At 44.9% G+C, this 20,680-nt stretch overlaps 1 protein-coding gene and 1 long non-coding RNA gene across 5 annotated transcripts; one reads left to right on the top strand and one right to left on the bottom strand.

Annotated features, from left to right (window-relative positions):
* Positions 1-137: 137 nt before the first annotated feature.
* MPG (N-methylpurine DNA glycosylase) lies at positions 138-20,473 on the bottom strand. Its single transcript, XM_026080603.1, has 5 exons — positions 20,374-20,473; positions 15,459-15,598; positions 14,604-14,829; positions 11,261-11,465; positions 138-666 (listed from the first exon to the last, which is right to left on the bottom strand). Exons 3-5 carry the CDS (start codon positions 14,823-14,825, stop codon positions 272-274), a joined length of 822 nt encoding a protein of 273 aa, XP_025936388.1. The 5' UTR covers positions 14,826-14,829; positions 15,459-15,598; positions 20,374-20,473; the 3' UTR covers positions 138-271.
* On the top strand, positions 675-11,251 carry LOC112973127. Of its 4 annotated transcripts, none has more exons than XR_003255898.1 (3): positions 675-5,664; positions 6,266-6,436; positions 9,499-11,251. It is a non-coding gene; the product is annotated as an uncharacterized LOC112973127 (long non-coding RNA). The 4 variants fall into 4 exon arrangements; XR_003255895.1 differs by having other exon boundaries at positions 675-4,931; positions 5,581-6,436; XR_003255896.1 differs by having other exon boundaries at positions 675-3,136; positions 4,249-6,436.
* Positions 20,474-20,680: the final 207 nt, after the last annotated feature.

The following is a 20,680-nucleotide window of genomic DNA, read 5'->3' on the forward strand; positions in this document are numbered from 1 at the left end:
TGCCATTTGTCCACCTCAACTGAGCCCGGATCCATTCACAAGGAAGGGACCAACCTTTGGTGCCCCAAACTGACCCCATTTCTAATTGGAAGACCCACACCAGTGTGCCCCACACATAAAAATCCCACCACACTTTGTTCATTGTGATAAAGTACATTTATTGTTAAAAACTTCCAAGCCATCATCCTGTGCTCACTGCTGCCAGGATATAGCTTGAGGCTGTCATGTGGAGTGCAGCTCAAGTCCTGCTTTGGCACTCCTGCAAGACTAGTCAGCTGCAAGAGGAAGAGCCCAGTGCTGCCATCTCTTTCTCCATCTTCTTGGCGACAACACTCACAAATTTGTTCCCTCTTAAATAAAACCTCAGAGGTTTCTGTGCCCACTCTCCCCTGTTGCCAATACCAATCCTGGCTGTAGCTACCACGTCCTGCTCTCCTGGCAGTTCAGGCCCAGGCACCATCCAAATAGCTGCATCTTGAGCCAGATCCCTTTGGTCAAAATCCTTATCAATACCAAGCGCTTGGCAGAGCTTGGAGGGCCCATTACACAGCTGCCAGTCCTTCAGCGGCTTTGTGGGTCCTTTCCTTGAAGCACTGCGCAGCTCTCTCATCACATCTAGACCCTCAAGAGGCTCCAAAGAGCGAAGTAAGACTGCAGCCCCTTCCCCTGTGCAGAACAAGAACCATGTGTTAGTACAGGGTTGTCTGGCAGTTGGGGACAAGGTGGGGGGGGGGGTCCCCAGTGCAACTGCGGTGCTGGTGACCATCTGTAGGACTCAGGGCTGCAGTGGCAGCCAGCTCACACACCTCTCTGTAAGCACCAGCATCCCTCTGGAGTGACGCACTCTTTAAACACATGGAAATTAAGGCTGGGACAGGGGTCAAAAACCTCTCGGTTTTTAGCCCCAATTGCAGTCGAAGCACTTCAGCTCTGAGCCTGTGGCTCCGCTTAGCTTCGAGCAGCAGGCTCTGGCATCAGCTGCTAACCCCCTGGTCAGTGCACTCCCTGCCCTATTCTGAATAGCAGTGTCCTGGAGCTCTGTGCCCTTTGCTCATCAGTGCCGACTTGCCCTTCCCAAACCCCACTTCTCAGTGTTACCGGGGCTAGCTGACGCTCCAGGGCTTGCCAGAAGGCAAGAGGTTTCCTTATGTCAGCACAATGCTCAGGAATAAATACACATATGGTTCAGTTTTGGCATAACTATCCAAAGCTGCTCCCAAACCCAGTGGATTTATAATAAACTCTTGATTATCAGATCTCCAGCTAACACAGGAGAAGAGGAATGAGTGAGGATGCTGCCAGCAGAAAGAGGCGGCTTGCAGCGTTAGACTGGACAAAGAGAAATGTGGGAAGTAGCTACAGGCTCCCAAAAGGAGCCTGTATTGTGAAGCCAGGACCAGGCACTAAATCCCCATGATACTTCTGTAGTTCAAACTCAGGCGCTAGTCCATCCGCTTCCCCGCCAATCCCTTGCTGGTCAGTAAGGCTATCAATCAGACATCCCACTCTAGCTGTAAAGAAGAATCATGTCTCACAAACGTGCCAGTGGTCTCCGAAAGAGCTGACAAGCACATAGAAAAGGGTGATCCAGCCAGTAGAGCCTTTCTTAATTTGCAAAAGGCATGGGATATGGGCCCTTGCCAAAAGATCTTAAAGCTAAGCTGCCAGCAAGAATAGGAAAGAAAATCCAAGAAACAAAAAAAAAATGTGAGTGGAGTCACTTTTCACCGTCCCCTGATCACCAGCAGAGGCCCAGACGCCGCTCCAGGACTATCTTACTCAACTCACTGATCGAGGATGTGGAAGAGGAGCCAAGTAAAAGGATGACAAACTTTGCTTTGAGGTCAAGTTGCTCAGATAAGCAAAGGTAAGGATCAGCTGCAAAGAACTGCTGAAGGGCCTTAAGAAATGGGGTGGCTCTAAAAATGGCTCTTTTACATTCATGCAAAAGCGCAGATGAAAAAAAACCCCAACACATTAACTTCCCACACAAATGATGAATGCTGATGCTCCCTCCTACCACCCAGGAGTGAGACAACAAGGTTATAAATGGGAAAGAAAAAGAAACCAAAATCATCTACTTGCTGCCTAGCAGTGTCTCCAAAAGCAAATTCAATGTTAACAGGCATTAAGAAAGGAACAGAGAACATTACAGGACCCCCCATATGAATTCACAGTGGACCTTCATCTTTAATACAGTGTACTGTTCTGTCTCCCTCCCAGTAAAGAGTATGGTAGGGCAGGGACAGTACAGAGGGTGAAAACAAGCATCATCAAAGGCATGGGACGGCTTTTGCACAGGGAAAACTAAATAGACCAGGACTCTTCACACTAGAAAGGAGAAAAACAATGGAGAATATGGCAAATATCTATGAAATCATAGTTTAAAGTGAATAAGAAACAGTGGTTCACTGTCTCTCCAACATGAGAACTAATGGTTACTAAGTGAAACCAGCAGCAGGCAGGTTCAGGACAAGCAAAAGTAGGTGTTTCCCATACATATGAATGAAGCTGCAGCACATATGGCCACAAATCATGTTCAGGCTGGAAGAAACCTCAGGAGGTCTCTAGTCCAACCTCCTGCACAAAGCAGGATCAGCTCGGGGGTCAAGCTGCTCAGATGCTGTGGATACTAGATCTTTGTCTGTTCAAAAGCAGTGAGCAGGTCACCGTGTGGAAGAAAGGTCCACTGAGGGCCATTACGTACACCAGCACAATCTCCGGCTCAGGAAATCCCTAAATCACAAACAGTAACTTTCACCACATGCTTGCATCCTCTCTCTCCCTTTGGCATCTGCTGTGAGACAGGGCACTGGGGTAAAGGGACCCTTAGCTTAACTCAGTGTGGCCATTCTTACAAACTCACTGAAGTCTTTTTCATTTGTGCACATCACCTCCTAGCCATGGCCACCAGATCATCTTGCACAGCAGGCACCCAGGAGGCCAGCCTGTTTAACTGCTCTGAGAAGTCAATTTGGGAGGACTCTCCCTGCTGCACCAGACAGAGCTATGGCAGAGGGCTCCACTGAGCAAATAAAGTGATACAACCCAGTGCCTGAAGGGAAAGGACCAAAGGGAAAGGAGATTTTTCACAGTGATGGCAAATGACCACGGGAACAATCTGTCACGGGCTTTGGTGAGTTCTCCTTGAGAACACGTTATCCCTGTAGCTTAAGAAGCCTGTTCTAATTCAAACAGGAAACAGGTTACTAATTTAAACACCCAATTCTAGGTCTAACAGTAGGGGGGATGAACATGGCTTTGTGTAATTACATAGTTACAAAGCAAAGAGCTCAGGACCTTGTGCCAGGGAAGCTCTTGCAAGACAGGGTCCTGGGACAGGCAGTGGCTTTACCATCTCTGGCCATGAGATGCAAGGCCAGTGAGCGCCATGTCAGCAGAGAGGACCTTTCTGTGCCAAAAGATGAAGATCACTGCCACGTTCTTCTCTCCAAGGCGATTTATCGCCCTGCCGAGTGCCTTAGGAAACGCCAGCTCCCCACAGTCACTGTGACCAGCTGCTCCCCCCGACTCCAGTGACAGGGAAGCAAAGGTGCAGCTCTGAATACAGAAATTGTCCCTCGACAAGAAACGCCAGCCTAAGTGGGACATAAGCACTTCCTTGGGGTTTTCCACTAGAGAACAGGGGAGGTCTTCTCGTGACCCTGCGTGGGCGAGCAGGGAGCTTGGTAGAGCGGTCTGTGTGCTGCCCTACACAGCACCCCTTGTGCTGGGGCCGCCCACGGCATTCCTCCTTTCCAGCATCTGCGTGCGTGGTGATGCCACGCCGCAAGAATCTCCTCTCCCTCTCCAGCCTCAAACATCTGGAGCCATGTTCAAGCCTGGCAAAATCTTTTTCTTAGATAGATCCTCCAGGGCCTGCAGTTTCTAAAAATACAATCTATCTTGTATTTATTTTGTACCAGTCCCACACTAAATTACCCTCCTGGGCTCCCAGCTGAGCATATCAAGGGAGAGCATGATTTCTTGCTTTTAAGGTGTGTCTATTGCCTTGAACCTGTACAGAGCCCCCGCCACCCTCAATACACTCGGTGAAGTCAACAGACTCATTTCCAACAGCTGTCAGCAATCTGTGTCCAGGCACTCCCTTCTCTAATGAAGGGGATTGATGCTAATTTGGCTGCCAAAAGCAGCTCCCCTGCACTACACTGATTTAGAGCTCAAAGGTCATTTGAGATTTTTAAGAACATACTGCATGTCCTAATTCTGCTTTTCATCCATGCACAGAGAAACATCCTTTGCTTAGGGATGATGTCTCGCTCGCCAGTAACAACTGTGGGATGCTGAGCAATTGCTAGTTACACTACTTGCCTTCATCCCTCACGAAGGCAAGTGGAAACCGTAGTTACGCTTGAACTAAAGCGAGTCCTTGGGAGTTCATGTGAAGCGATACAACCACTCAGACAAACTACACGTGCTCCCAGCGCACCTGCACAGCAGAGGCAGGAGGCACGCACCTGGCACTTCTGCCTCCCGCTGCTCTTTGTGTGTTTCCAACAGAAGGTTTGCACGATGTTTCTGGCTGTGTGCAACACAGATGCCTCTGCTGCTCTGTGCCAGCAGCCTCTGAATATGTGAGCACCAGCACAGAACTTTGGGAAGAGGTGAAGACAGCAGGCAGAACACGTGGCCACGAGTACGGGGATGCCACGATGAGCCTCTGCCTTCTTGGGCCTGTCTGCCACCTATGCACTCGCACCTTGGAAGTTTTACTTAATTCCTAAAGAGTAGTTGAATCCTTCCAGCTCACTCCTGCCTGCCAGAGTGCTTGACCATCCTTCCTCCCTCTCCGCAGCCTGCAGGAGACAGCTCTCCGGGGTTAGCTGGCTTCAGGAGCTGCCTGACATGGATGTGGCCACTGACATGCCATCAGCAGCAGTGCAGCGCGAGCCCCGTGTTCCCGTCCAGAGGTGCTGGATATTTACCCCTCATGCCTAACAGAGCCACTTTGTATAATGAGTAGAGTTCAGAGCTGAAAACTGGGGTCTAACAACAAGGCAGAAGCTAGTTCTCTCCCAGTGCAGCTAGAAATCATAACATGATAGGGAAGTCCCACAGCGCCATTGTGCAGCTTGCTGCTCCTTCCCTGGAATGGCTCCAGCTCTCATTCTTGGAAACAGCTCTTGGCTGCCAGAGAGAAGAAAATTCTCTCCTCTCTCCACCCATCTGACTCACTACTCCCAGAACACTTCCTTCAGAGTCCTAGCCCAGGAACCGAGAGTTATGGGGAAGTCCATGCTGTGTGACACTGGGTCTGGGTAGAGAATCACCGGGATCCTGATTTTAATAGTCATTACTCCAGATTTGTCAACAAAACACTCAGATTGGCAAACTCCGGATGAGCAAATCACAGCAAAGCCAAAGAGAGGCTTGACATGGCATTTACTGTCTTCCTGAAGTGAGGGAAGCCCAAAGTCCCTCAACCCTTGGGAAAGCTGTTTGTGCTCAGCTTATTTTGCTGTTGCCAAGCTACACTGTAGGACTCATGCACACTGAAAGACGTCTGTAATATTTTTCTATAAACTTTTCTTCCTCTATCACCTATGATTTCTCCAACAGCAGTTGTATACTTCCAAAACAATATGCTGATGCACTCTATGCATGCAGTAGAGTTGGACCCAGCGATGGGATGGCCTCTCACAGGTAAAATCCCACACGGTGCTGCTTTAGCTTGGTGATGTGCACACAGATTTCCACTTCCTCAGTGACAGAATATTTGAGACCACCCTTCATCTCATTATGGTTTTATGAATGCAAAGATACAGTTAAGAGAAATGGAAGTGCAGAAATCTGAAATCCACTGAACACTCTTAGCAGCCAATATCTCAACTTCTTGCTCCAACAAAGTGGCAAAGCAACAGGCTACAGCTAAAGTGCTTTTGGTGTCTGCTGGCAGCATTGATCTGGGCTGAGGACATACGGGGCTGAGGACATATTGCCTATGACCTGACCCGAGTTACCACTGTGGTGTCTCTCAAGGTTAAAATGTTGTTGTTGTAGCTGCTCTACCAAGCGCCTCTGCCAGCACAGCTTTGCTGGTGATGTACCTTTTCCCACACCTGAGTGACACTGCAGAACATTTTTTCCACTTGCTATTAAAACAGACAATGCTGCAAAGTTACATACCAAAACGAGGGAGCTGTAAAGGGCCAGAGTCCCATGTGCCAAATATCCCCTTCTTGACAAAGCTAAGCCAAGTGGAGCAAGTGGGAGAAGCAAATAAAGCTTTACACTTCTCTTGCAGACCTCATATCCTGAGCTGAATAAGTACCAAGAAGGCCCCAGCATGATTCAAGTCAGTGTTCGGCTGCTTTCTAAAATGAAGTCTGCTGCAATGGTCCAATCCATGCTGCTTGCCAGGTTCCAACGGCGTGAGCGTCTGGGACATGCCCTGTGCAGCAGTTATGCCAAGAAGGTAGGGAACGAGAGGCAGCGCAGGGACAGCACTGCACTTTGATCTCTCTCCAGTGAAAAGGCTGCTGCTTTTATTAAGCTAGCAGCTCCACATCAGCACTCCGGTCACTCAGCTCAAGAGCCGGGGAAGCAGCGGGGCAGCCGTCCCTGCTGGTACTGAAGAGGATGTCCTGGTTCTCTGAACTGCCTCCCCTCCTCCCACAAGGGTCCTGTAATTTAAGCGGCACAAGGGCTGGCCTACCCTACAAAACTAGGTAGCTTCACCTAAGCCAGCACAGTTACAGGGGTACAAGCTCTCCAGCAGGGACACAGATACGCTGGGGAAAACCAGTGCTTAACATAGTATGACTATTTCAACACAGAAAGGGCATTTCCAACCCAAGGGTACAGATCACACTTTTGCGACCGGCAAACACAACCACCGGATCCGAAACACCAAGGCAGGGTATTATGGTGGGGGCAGAACTAAGGCTGTGAAGCAGAATATCTGCTGGGCGTTTCCTCCTCCACCCCAACCCTGCAGAGTGCAGAAAACTCATACCAAGACCCCAGAATCAAAGCTTCCCTTCTGACCACTCACTGGCCTAAGCAAGTAATTAGTTACCTAAAAGTCAGCTGTGCAAAGCGAGAGAAATCATTTTTAGAGCTCGGCGTCGGATAGTCTTGGTGCCCAACACCAGCCAGAGCACAAATACTTCCAGGCCCTGCCTTACCACTCACTGTCTCAGCCTCTGTCCCCATGTCACCGTATCAGGACCGCAGGGAGGATCAAGGGGCTGCGTTCACCTCTTTTTAAAGCACGGGAAGGTCCTGGTAAGACAGGTAGTAAATTAGTAGCAATAAATTAGTTCTGTTTTTACAGAATGTTTTCTCTCTGCTTTAGTACGTCGAGACCCCCTGTCTTGGGCGTTCCTTAGGGAACAGGGAGGCTGATAGCATTCAGGGAGCCTGTTTTTCTAAGACAAGAAGGATGTAAGAGACTAAAAATGGAGCTAAGAGCTCTGTTAAACTTCCTCAAATTCCCAAACAGCCATACCTTCACAGGTTTGGCTTGTAGCTATTTAAAAAGAGGGATATAAAGTATTTTTGTTGGCTGCAATCACGGAGAAAGCAAAGAGATCCCAGAGGCACTGCCTGAAGCACTACGAAAGAAAGTTACTTAGTATTCTCCCTATCCTGGGCCTATTTAGGGATTTCTCTGTACTGGAAACTTAGCCCCCCCTTTGGAGAGAGAGAGAAAAAAAAAAAGCTATTTATGTGGAAACAGCCAGGAGCACCCTGATATGGGAACTGATCTGTGCTTTGCTTTGGAGTAAGGCAGCAGTCAGGGAAGAGAACTTGCTCAGTAAATGCTGGTCTTAGAATTTCTCAGATCTAACAGCAACTCTTGTTGTTTTTGGGGGGAGTTTCTGAGGAATTCTCAACCATTACCTACGAGTAAAATATTTGCTACGCTATACAGAAGTGTTTGGAAAAGCAGAGCCCAACCTTTGTTTCCACTGCTAATCTTTTAGCGGAGATCAAAGATTTTAGTTCTTCATCATTATTCTAATCAAGAACAAGGCGAGTGCAGCACATCTGTGCTCCAGAAACTTTCTATCTTAAAAAGGAGGGGAGGAGAATGGGGGCATTTGTCATTTCTTCTTGGTAATTTGACTGGTGATGGAAAAAAAAAAGCACTATGCCAGGATAGTTTAACTTAACTGCAGTTCTCAAACTCCTTCCACCCTTAACTATCTTCACACACACACACAAATCTCCTAAAATCTGGGTCCCAGACAAACAGTCTGGGATTTTGTCCTGATTTTCCTGATTTTTGTGCTCCTGTCCATCTTTCTGAGAATTCATTTGTGATTTTTAGTTTGTGCTAGCTTTAATAAACCACCTCAAACCGCAACAGATCTCAGTTAAACCTAGGTGCTCGCTCCAACAGAATCTCCAGAGACAAAAGCTTCGTTAAAAACAATATATGATTGCAAGAGTATTTTGAGGCAATCTACCCAATGGCCAAACAGAAACATGGTCTTTCAAGAAAGAGTCATTTGGAGAATCTCTGAGAACTGACTGTCAGGGATGCCCCTGTTGGAGAAGACATTATACACACACCCATCTGCTGAAATCAACCTCAGGTTTTCCCCTAATTCTCACATCATTCAGTCCGAACTTTGCTAACGCACAGGTCAAAGTCAGAATGGCTCAAGGCTAGAGACAGGGTCATTCTGTGTTTGTTTGAAGACCATCAGGGAACCCACAAGAGACCTTTACCCTCTTCCCTTCTCGGCTCCTCCAATTTGCCACCCCACCAATACCATATGGTATTCCCAGATGCAAACCCCAACTCTTATATAAAGCAAGTTGCACTGCTGTCTTGAAATCTGTGTGCATGCCTAGTCTGTTCTCCTCCTCCTCTCCATCTATAGAAAGATACAACAGAACTGGAAGTAATTCAGCAACAGGCAACCAGGATGATCAAAGTTCTGGACTGGTTTTGGAGGGGAAGCCTAAGGAAGGAATAACTAAGTAGACTCGAAACCTTCAGCCTGGAAGGCAGCTGAGAGGGAGATATGAAAGATCCAGGGAGATCACAGGAGGCAGCAGATGATGTATGGGAATGGATGTCATCATCCCCCAGTCTCTGCTGTTTAACTCCTGGTGCTCTGCAGCTATACGCTGCCTAAATCCAAGCGAAGTGCAGTCTGGCTCTGGGACATCACCGGGAATGTGTCCTTTGAAAAGCAAAAGGATTTAGTGTTCTCTCAGTAATTTGTGCTTCTGTCTTCCTGAGTGACACCCTCATGAATTATGTTGTTCATATTTATAACCTCCTGGTCAGTCACTCAGCCTTTCAGGTTTTAATGGCATTTCCAGAGAGACCCTGAAGTACCTAGATATTTTGCATCAGTTAAATTCTGTGCACAAAGATGACGAAAACAGCCGCATCAGAAAATCATGCTATAAGGGACCAAGCTAAGGGACCAAGCAAAGCTACAACAGACATTATATTTTAACAAGACTCTCTGATGTGGCAGATTTCATGAAGGACTATACTCATGTTTTTTTCAGTGAAAATTACCTTGTGTTTTCTGCATGGCCACAGCAAGTCAGAACAAAACACCCAAGATCTGTCACATATCCAGAAAAACAAACGCTTCTGCCTTCTCCCAAGGTGGGCAAATGCAACCACAAAAGATGACTTCCTCAATCTTCTTTCACACTGAACAACAGGACAAGCTTCTTCTCTATCTAGGCTAAGATGGGCAAAGCATCTCAGAGAGAAGATGCTTCCTCAAATTCTTTCTTTCTTTCAACAAATTGGCACATGGGCAACTAAGCTGAAGGAATAACTCCTGCTTAGGTAGATGCATCCAGTGATATACAACATGCACAACTATGCTATTTACTTCAGTGTGTTCCTGACAAAGCTGGTAGTGAAAGCTGTACTTTGTGTCAGCATAGCTGTAGCAATGACAGGCTAATGGAGAATAAGCTTCTAACAAAAATCAAACTAATTCCATCACAACAGTGAGCTCTGGCTCATTTCTTACAAAGCTAAACACAGGGGCGTAAGGGGAAATTTCCCAGAGTATAATGTGCACAGAAATCTTTTTACAATTCAAACGCTAAGCGTCTTTTTTTTAATAAAAATTATTACTCCTAATATTTTAAACACTAAAAATTGCGTCCTGAATAACGACCCGCTCTGCTTTTGTTATCTGAACAGATTTGGCAGGGACGTAGTAATGAAATCCACATGTGTTCATCCATCAGACACCAGACTTCCATTTAGGAAGACAGGCTCTTCCCCCACAGCATAACCTGGCACCGTTTTTCTGCTTGGCTGTTGTCCAAAGGCCAAAACCTGAGGATTCATGGTCACTGTTACAACATTTGCTTTCCACTTAGGAATACACAAGCAATTCTTTTTTTCCAAGCTGCATCTTTGAACTGGTGAAAAAGAAGAGAATCTTTTTTGAGATTTTTCAAGCTAAATGAATATTTGTTGCAAGAAATACCTCCTGCCGTTTCACAATGTCTATGTAACCAATAACTTTATTACAAGGCAAACTGTCGTTCTTAGAGGAAAGCAGAAAAAACAGGTTTAAAAGTAACACCTGCTTGGTAAGAGGAGCTGTGGAAGGAGAGTCTCAGTAAATGCCAGAATCATTTGAGATCTTCCCCACCAGCGCCGATCCCAGCTCCCTTCTTGAGGAGGGGTGGATTACATTATCTTGAGAATAATAAAACAAGATTGAAGATTCTGCAGCAGTGAGTTTGTTTAAGATACAGCAAAGCACCTAAAGTGTTCCTGTAGTAACTCCTTGCCTAAGCTTAGGACATCTCAGACCTTTTTGTTTTCCACCACATTTACAGCCTCTGAGGATAAAGGTAAGCGACAGGCAACTCTTACTAGACTGCAAATTTATTTCTAAACGATAATCTTCAAGGAGCAAAGTTCACTGAATCACATGAATAAGGCAGCAGCTCAGGTCATCAAATCCAAGACCTCCATCCTGTTCCCCCTTTAAATTCCAGTTCTGGATCTGTATTTTTGTGTCTAAATGGCTCATACAGCTCCCAGCTGGGACCAAAACCCCCTCTGGCTAGTCATTGTGAAGCCAGAGATGGGACCTACTTGTAATATTTAAAGCTCGCATGTTGTCCACAGCTTCCTGCTTAACTCAAGTCCCAAGGGAAAGATTACGGCAGCAAGTCACTGACTTCACAGAGTCCGTTAGGAACTCACGAGTGGCTGTAACAGGGTGAGCGTAGCTAGAAATACCAGCCCCGTGCTGCAGGAATTAAACCTCTTCCAGTCTCAACTTACCTTGGCTGGAAATATTCATGCAGAAATGAATCCCGTAGATCTGATACACATACAAAGTTCCTGGTTTCATGAACATTGCCGTGTTTCGTTGAGTTTGCTTCCCACCTTTGGAGTGGGAAGCCTCATCTTCCCCACCCAGATAAGCTTCTGTTTCAACAATCCTCCCCCGGAGTTCTCTGCCATCAGGAAGTTTGCGAACTAAAATCTGAAATACAGGTCAGAGTGCATCAGTTAGCAACCTGCCACACAAAATAACCGCAGCAAAAGTTGTGGAAACAAAGAAGTGAGGGAAAATAATGACATGATGGTACTGCGTACTCCTCCTTTCCCTCTAGCAGTCCAGTCTCTGAGCTAACATGAACTCTTCCAGCTTCTACTGTCTGGGCCACATCCCAGTACAAGAACTTTTTACTTGTCATTTACCCAACAAAATGTCTAGAGCGTTTAGATGTGACGGTATCACGCAGAATAAATTTCTGATCTTATATGCAATAAAACAGCAATCTTCCCAGACCCCAGAGCTGTTTCTGTGCTTATTTTCTGTATTTTCCACCCTACTCCACCAGGAGATCTAATGGTCTAAGACAAAGAGCACCACCAACACCAACTCTGGAGCATCATGAAATGTATCTTCTTTAGATCAGAAGAAATACGTCAATGACATAATTAAATAACCATTCTGACTGGATAGTCCCTCTCCAGAGAGAGGATTAAAAAAAAAAAAGTCCTAGTCCCTAACCATACACATAATCATGACCAGCACATCAATGCTATTTCTGTACTTTCCACACCACAGCGAGAGGCAGTATAGGAGAGCTGGGAACAAGGTTCAAGCAGACAACAACAGATCTTTGTTATTACAGTGTGTTCCCAGCTGCTGGTGCCTCCTTAAATAATACAAAGTAGATGGGAGGAAAAACATGACCCTGAAAAGATTCTCTTTAAAAATTAAAAAAAAAATCACTAAACTCCACACAAAGTTTTCTGTGTTTTGACCCAATTTCTAAGCATCTTATTTTGCTTAATGTGTGTTTATAAAATACGACAGTATAGTCTCATTTGGGTAACAGCTATCAGTTTAATTATACTATTTTAGGTGCTTCCATATTTGAAAACAAGCGGTTCTGAAATGACCTTCTAGAAACAGCTTAACTCCCGTCAGATCCTTGCACCGGATAGCTAATGCAGTTGTTGATCTGATCCCGTCTGTATCAAATACTGCAATTCCTATATATCGCAGGTGCCCTGAAGCACTTTCCAAATCATTGAAAACATTGGTTTATTGTTTTCATGAAAAATGCAGTGACTTCAGAAAAGCTCTGATGTTTAGTCACTGTCTCATGAACATCCCAGTACACACCTACGTGGCCAAATTTCTCTTTCAAGATGATGAAATGCAATGATAATGTTATGATTTTAAGAACCAGCAGACATTTCCCTGACTCTTCAGGCATGTCAAATATTCACATTTAAAACACTTAAAAACAGGGAGTATGCACAACACCTTGTACTCAACTCTGTTTTATAGAGGTTTTTATGTCTCTTTAAGGATCTATCTTGGTATTACGAAGGTTCATTTTGAGAGGCTGTTTATGGCCTGTATGACTTTGGGTATTTTTTTGTTTTCAGTAGAGGAGAACTTGAGTATCTCGTTTCAGGTAACTAATATTAATATAACGGGCACCTCCAAAATCTGGTAGAATGAAGATAAAGACTGAAACACTAAATTACCGTTGTGGTTATAGGAAAATGAGAGAAGAGATTGGGTCAGGGGACACCAGGGGGTTATACATTATAGAAAATCTAAAGTTACTACAGAACTCTCCTGGCTTGTAAAATAGGAAAAGTATTAAGACTAAATGTCATCTGCCCAGAGCGACTGAATGCATAAGAACATCTGAGTCATTAAGACAACAGCAAACACATTGGTACTGGGAAATTTCAGGTTATCCCCATGTAGACTGGGTAAATATGACAGTGGACAGGACACGGGCTGTATTTTTAGATACCATCAAATGCTTCGCAGAGTGGGCAATTGGGGATCCCACAAGAGAAGACCAAACTCTCAAAGTGATCCTGAGCAGAAAGCAGAGTCTCATTCAAAGCCTCATCCTTGAAAAATGACTTTGTGCCATGACCATGAAGTACAAAGTTCAGTCTCCTTGCACAGGCAATAAAGACCAAAAATAATCTGCTACAGTAGTGCTCACCAGCAAAAAGGGGAAACTACGCGAAACGAGGAGCTTGTTAGGAAGAACTTAAAAGAGGCAGCCAAAGGTTAAAGCAGGAAAAGCAAGCCGCTAGCAGGGTGTCTATAAACAGAGCAAATGTGTATGATGTATCAGAGGGAGGTTTAGGAAGAGCAAAAAAAACCTGATCAGGGTTAAAAAGCGGAGCAAAGTCAGTCACAAGTAGGACAACATCCATCAAAAAAACAAAGCTAGACACAGCAAGACTGGCCAAAACCAACAGTTAGTGGAACAAATTCCTAAAGTTATCTAAACCAACGAGAAGCCAGAGAGTCTGTCGGCCCTACAGACAATAAAGGTATAAAAAAGGACTCGGAAAAGATAAGGTCACAGCAGAAAAACCAAAAGCACACTTTGCAGTTGTGTTTGGGATGTCCCAGGCTGGAACTCTCTTTTTCTGGGGACAACCCTGGAGGAACTACCTCCCCTGAAAAAGTGATCATTAGTGAGCTCAGCATGTCTGCTGACATACTAAGTTATTCAGGGTAGTAAAAATAAAAGAAGGCAGTGCAAGATACAACATTCAAAAGTATACAGGGCAGCATGAAAGGAAGGACGAAGCAGTTTGCTGAACTTCCAGATAAGAATGAAATATTCCAGTACACTATGACAGTGGATACTGGTCAACTGAGGGTCAAATACCTGCCATGCTATTAGCATCACAAGATATTCAACTGGAGGTAGAGAAGGAGATGATGCTGACTGCAGAGCATTAATTTTCTCTGGGCAAAGCGAAAGCCGAAAAAAAAAAAAGGAAAACCTAAAAGGAAGATAATGGGCCTGAAACAACCTTCAAACCACAAACAGCAAAGTGCATTTCAGAAAATCAGAAAAAAGGGAGGAATAACTGCAAGAAAACTAATTCTGAAATGTGACAGTAAGTTCAACTTGAAAAATTACTCCTGTGACTTCATCCAAAATAGATGTGGCTATTAATCTAAATTCCACTGAATTTAACACAAAAATGAATGAGCACTGTATTCCTAAAATAGCAAAGCTCTAGCATCAAACTGTAGAACGAGAATTTCATCTGTTTACGCTAAGTTACAGCTAGCACATGCTCCAGTAAAATAATCTGAGTGTTCGTGTCTTACCTGTCCCAGAAGAGACTTGGCCAGACTAATACAGGGTTGGTTAAAAAAATCTGATTCTAGTTGGGAAGAATTTTTCTTCTCTACCGCAAAATACTTGCTGCTTTTTGGAGAAGAATCCCTGTCAGGAGCGACATTCAGGTTCTCCAAGGCATCAAAGGGAGGGAAGCTGGACTTGCTTTGGAGAGCACTTAATTGAGCCAACAGCTTTCTCTTTCTTGGCATAGTTCTGGAAAATTGATATAAACATAATTAGAAATACAAAGCTTATTTCAAAGTAACTCATTTCCACAAACCTGTATTTGGATACATCTCTTCATAACAATGAACCTGAAAGCCATACCTAATTGGACAAACTTGGCAAACTACCGAAGCAGGGGACATATTTAGCTCTGTCTACATCAGGCTATGCGAATATTGGGCTCTCCTAAGAAGAAAATGCAAAACTGCAGTTTGTGGTTTCATCTTTCATGGACTCTTTCATGGAAAAGCAACTCTGCTCCACTTAGGAGTAAAACCAAAGTTTGCTAACTGCTAGGAAATCTGGAATTTGAAAACAATGAACCACTAACACATACTTTTGACCTCGAACTCAGGTAATCTGTTAAGCAGCTAGAAGAGAATATGAAACACCTACCTTAACAACTGTGCTGGCTCAGCAGGTTCACAGAAGTGATATATAATTAATCATTTTAAACAGTAATCTAACCGGATAGGAATCTAAATCTGCCCAGGACACAGAACATTTGAGTGGGACGATGCCCCGCTTACGCTCACAGCAACAAACTCGTTTATTCTATCATGCTGTAGAAATGTTTGCGTAAGGATCTCCACAAAGTAAGCTTTAAATTCACCTACCAAAGAGATGAAGAGCAGTCTGTTCCAGTCTACAGTACGTATTTGTGGCAACGAGGTAACCTGAGATGGTTCTTCTAGGTTTGTCACCAATTTAATATGCAAGCTTCAAAAAGTTGTTTTCTGTGCCTCGGTCCTTATACCTGTCAAACAGGAACAGCCTTATTTATTCACGGTATAAAGCATTTTGAAATCTATGCTGGCTGACAGCATGATGCGGGAGCAGGGGAGCAATGGATTAGCACTGCTGCTGCAACTAGCTTTGGTTGGAGCTATTTTACTGCAAAAGCATCTGCAAAAGCGAGCTGTGTTTTTGGAGGGTTGCATGTGCCACACTGGGTTTTTACTAGATTCTCAGAACCTCCCAGGACCGGCTAAGAGGTTGTGGATCTGGAGGGCATGATACCAACAGCACTTCAGTAGCCCACAGACTCAAGAATAAGAATACATGAAAAGCTGAAACCAAACTTTAAAAAAATTTCCCTCCTGGCACCAAATTTGGAAAGTGTCAGCCTCAAAAAGGACTCTTATAAGAGAATACAAAGACACCAGTTTTCAGAAGATACCTCACCAGTTCTGAAACTCAACCACATCTAGATATCATGGAGAAACGCAAGTGTTCAACATCGTACATAAGAAGAAGTGGAAAAAGAATCCTACATCCAGCGGAACCTGCAAGGGTAGTATGTTCATAACTAAAGTAACGGCTGTCGCTCACTTTTCAGCAGATCACCAGCTTTTAAAAATGACCCCAACAACCTTCATCATCAAAAACATTCTGTATCTCAATCTGATGTTTCTCATAAAGAAAAAAAACCCATCAGTAACACTTTCCTTGAACTACGCTGGAATAGATTCAGCAATCTGATTCAGCAACAGATTCTGAATCCACAGTGCCACTTCCCAATACGATTACTTTCTGCTTCAGAAGAACCATCGAGACACATATACATAAACATACGCAGCGGAAAATCTCATGGGCATGGCTTGCAGAGAGGTGGTCTGATTTTTCTTCTACATATCTAATTCCTTATCGCAGTAATTCAGTGATGTTAGAGATGCAGAATGGCCAGCTCCGGGCCAAGGACTCTCTTCTGAACTGCAGCTTTCAGTTGCGTTTTGGGGGGAGGTTTACAAACCTCATCGGAGGCCACCGCCTGCCTCAGACAAAATTGCCTGGTGCCCTTCACAGATGAGAAACCTCGTCTAGCAGAGAGCACGTGAATGGGGAAAAAGGGTTGCAGGAAGGAAGGGACAGAAGAGGCACGCTTCCGCATATCAAACCGACCTCTCTGGAGTCAATCAAGGGAGCGCTTCCCACTGAAGGCAGTACCTCCAGCCTTCTCCGACAGCATTAACTGGAATTTCTAGCTCATCAGCGATACATAAAGACATGCAGGAAATACGGCCAATTTTTATGGGGCATTAACTCATTTGGTAGTTTGTGCTTTTATGGAATGCGACATCAGAAACAGGATCTGAGCTGCCTGGCACCTATCGCCTTTCCAATTAATTCTTAAAAGCTGCGAGGGTTTTCATGTGAATGTTACCCTGGCAGCCCTAGGGCACTCGTACTCGCATTGCTGTGGGCTGACCCTCTCCAGACCTCAGCACCTTCGGCTCTCATTAGAAACAGCAGTAAGAGACTGCCTGATAGTCATGAGAAATGTGCAGAGCCTACAAAAATGTAATTGCTTTAAAAACAAAGCCACAGATCTAAGGGAATACAATCCCATCTTCGAAATCCAGAAACGCCCCACAAATCCACAAAAGCCCCCCCAAACCCTTTTTGTTCCCTGCTCGTTCATACTAAGAAAAGAGATTAAAAAAAACCCTGTATGCCTCAAAGCTTATCTACTTTTCCTATAAAGGCTATTACTTTTATATACAAATCTCTTTTTGCCTACGAAAGAGCACGCTGTAGAAGAGAGTGCGTATCAGGTACCCAAGCCCTATTTATTTGGGAAGTAAGAGGCACCATCTCCTCACATGCAAGTCTACAGCCAACCCCTGCAACTCTCACAACTGGAAAACTTCTCAGTTCTATCCAGATTTTCTTGCTCGTATAATAAACAAATCCTACTTCTATACTGTGCGCCTCTGAATGCACCTAAAGCCTGTACAAAGCTATCCGTCTCCACTTTTAAGAATAGGCAAAATAATCCCATCAGTAATTTTCATATCGTCTTCGCTCACAGGTCCGGATACCTGCAGCTGCAAAATGCGCTTGGTTCACGTCTGTCTTTTTGACAGCATGATGAAGGAGGGTACATAAGAACACACTGCCACTTCTGGGGAAACAGTTCCTCATCCAAGTTCCCAGTTGCACAGATTTTATATGGGAATATATGAATGGTCATATCAGGTCAGACCACAGGACATCTCTCCCTGTATCCTGCTCTCCAGCACGGGTCAAAAGCAGAAGCCTAGGGAAGAACAGGACAAGCACACGGGGTGCCTCTCCAAGCATCCTCCAGGTCTCCAGCCATCTGCAGCCCAGGGACCTACTGCACCAGGCATGGGTCCTGTGTATTTAGTAACTGTGATCTTACCCAGCCTTCCCCTGAACCTGTGTAAACTCTGAGCATCTGTATTCTCCTGTGGCAACCACCGCTTAACTACATATTGCCTGAAGACTTGCCTCCCTTAATCCATTCTGAACCTGCCTCTTGGAAGTGTCATTTGATGGTCCCTAATTCTTGTGTTTGTAAGAGACAGTGAGTGCTTGATCCTTGTCCAGCCACTCCATGCCACTCACTCCTGGAAAAGAGATAACTGGGGGACAACATGGCAGAGCAACACAGGCGTCCTGACCCGCTCACCCATTTCTGTTATGCAATTCATTCCAGATCTCCAAGCATCCTCGCTGTCCCTCTTTGACATTTTCCACTTCTATTCTGTTCTTTCAGAGATAAGAGGACCAGCGCACGCGGTATCCAAGATGCTGGCATGCCACATATGCAGAGAGTGACCTTAGCATGTTCTGTATTTTGTTCTCTACTCTTTTCCTAACCATCGCCAAAATTTGAACTGCCTTCTTGACTGTGGAAGATGACAGCACAGAATTAGCTGTTGGCTCCAAAATCTCACTCATTTGGTGTGTGCAATTAGGACTGCTCCCCCTCCCACATGCATCAGTTTACATTTGCAGTTCTTCACAGTCAGCCCTCATATTTACCACCTTGTCTAATGTAAAGCCAGCGGACAACATTGTCACTTCAGTGCTCATCCCTGCAGCACTCCACTGGTGACTTCCACTCACCATAAGGGCTGCCCATTTCCTCACACCCTCTTTCCTATCTATGCACCGTTATTTATTTATTTTTATGATGCCAGGGGCTGCTCAGGTGGGGATTCTTGTTTGAAAGCATCTTGTAATCTGAGTACACCCCACAAGCCAGACCTCTCTTATCTGCATGCTTATTTAGACCTCCAGATAATTCCAACAATTTTATAAGGCATGACTTTCCATTACAAAAGCTGCATTGGCTCTTCCCCATTATGTAATATTTATTCAGGTGTCCAGTACTTCTATTTGCTATATTTTCTACTTATTCACTTGGTACAGCTGTCAAATTTCCCGGTCTGCATTGCGCAGATTTTCCCTAGAACCCTGTTTAGGAACTAGGGAGACATTTGCTGCTCTCCAGTTCACAGGCATTAGTGTTCAGTGAGAAGGGAGAGACCATCATTAGCAGTGCCGTCCCCCGGGCTTCCATCTGGCCTGCAACTTCTTCCTGCCTGTTGTCTATTTGTTCCACAACCCCTTACACAGACACTTCACTTTAAACCAGATCCTTCAACGAGTCGCCAGCAAGAAGGATTTCCATCTACCTTTCTTGTCTAGTCTAACCTATTAGTAACCAGAGGTAAGTTAATACTGCGCATATTGCATGCTATATTTGTTCTTAACTCCTCTATTCTTACGCCAAAGCCCCACAGTGCCTTCTTCTAGGAAAAAGAAAAGACCTTGTGAGTGTCTTTTCCAAAAGCAAAGCCACCTATTACATAACTTCTCTTCGTTCCCAGTCTTGATTCAACATGGAATCGCCTCCTCCAGAAAAATCTATTTTCCTTTGCCTATCAAATACTCAAAAGCCAGATCTGTCTTTCACCTCTGCCCCACATTACCTAGAGGTTCAGACAGTATCCTGACTTAATGGTGCCACAGCGAAACCTGCCTCTGCCCCAATTCCTAAAGACAGAAAACACTGCTGCTAAGGCTTTTCTACCAGCTGAGCCACAACAGCATCACACACACCTAAAGCAGGATGAGGTGGAGGGCTGCCAATGCCTCTGTGAAGATCCTTCCTCCTTCTGCAGCAACCAGGCGAGACAGAAACTTAAAGTGAAGAAGTTCCTGCAAGCAAGCAGAGGTCTGAGCTAGACCAAAGGAGGGGCTGAGTCAGTCTCTAATGATTCCTGATACAGACGGTATCAGAGACAGTGGGATACCGTGAGCCAGGTCCTATACAGAGTTTTAGGTTAGGATAAATTCTTCCCTCCAACCCTCTCTGAAGTCCTCTACAAGAAATCAAAATGAAGAGAAACAGCTCCTCTGAGGGAGGGCAGGTAAGAGGACAGCAAGATGGGTCTGTCTTTCTAAGGTGGCTCCCCAGAAGCCACTGGCAAGTCTATCAGAAAAATGGCACCATTTGTAACATAAAACTCTCCCTCGGGAGAGGAATCCATCCACAATGTATCTTCCCACACTGGACCAGAGGTCTACGTCCAGCTGTCTGGACAACAGCATAAGAGGCAAACAGAACTCATTTTCTTGAAAGAAGAACGCAGGCAGGGGCTGACGGTCTATAACTACAAATTATTAAGTCAGTCTCCCCATAGACAGACCTTGACTTTATGTGCAATCCTACTAATATCTCAAGAGTACGGCAAAATAAATGATGATTTTATTCACCTTACTGCGTGCCAGGGATGTCATTTCCTGCAAGGACTCCTTGAAAACCCCAGTCCACCTTCCTACTGCCTGCCAGACATGCTGAAGTTTTCAGAATGAATTTTACTCCTGAAGTTTTCAGAATGAATTTTACTCATCCTTCTGCAAAGAACAGGGAAGACGAAAATGAAGGAAAGTGATGAAAAGTCACAAAGAACCCCAAAAGCCTTCAGCAAAACTATGCTCAATTTTGGCTGACTCCTTTAAGCCTTTTTGTCTTGTTTGGGTTTTTTGCAACTATTTTTAACTGAGAGTCAAACTTACATAC

Source organism: Apteryx rowi, unplaced genomic scaffold (genome assembly GCF_003343035.1).
Source record: "Apteryx rowi isolate R43461 unplaced genomic scaffold, aptRow1 scaffold_527, whole genome shotgun sequence".
NCBI lineage: Eukaryota > Metazoa > Chordata > Aves > Apterygiformes > Apterygidae > Apteryx > Apteryx rowi.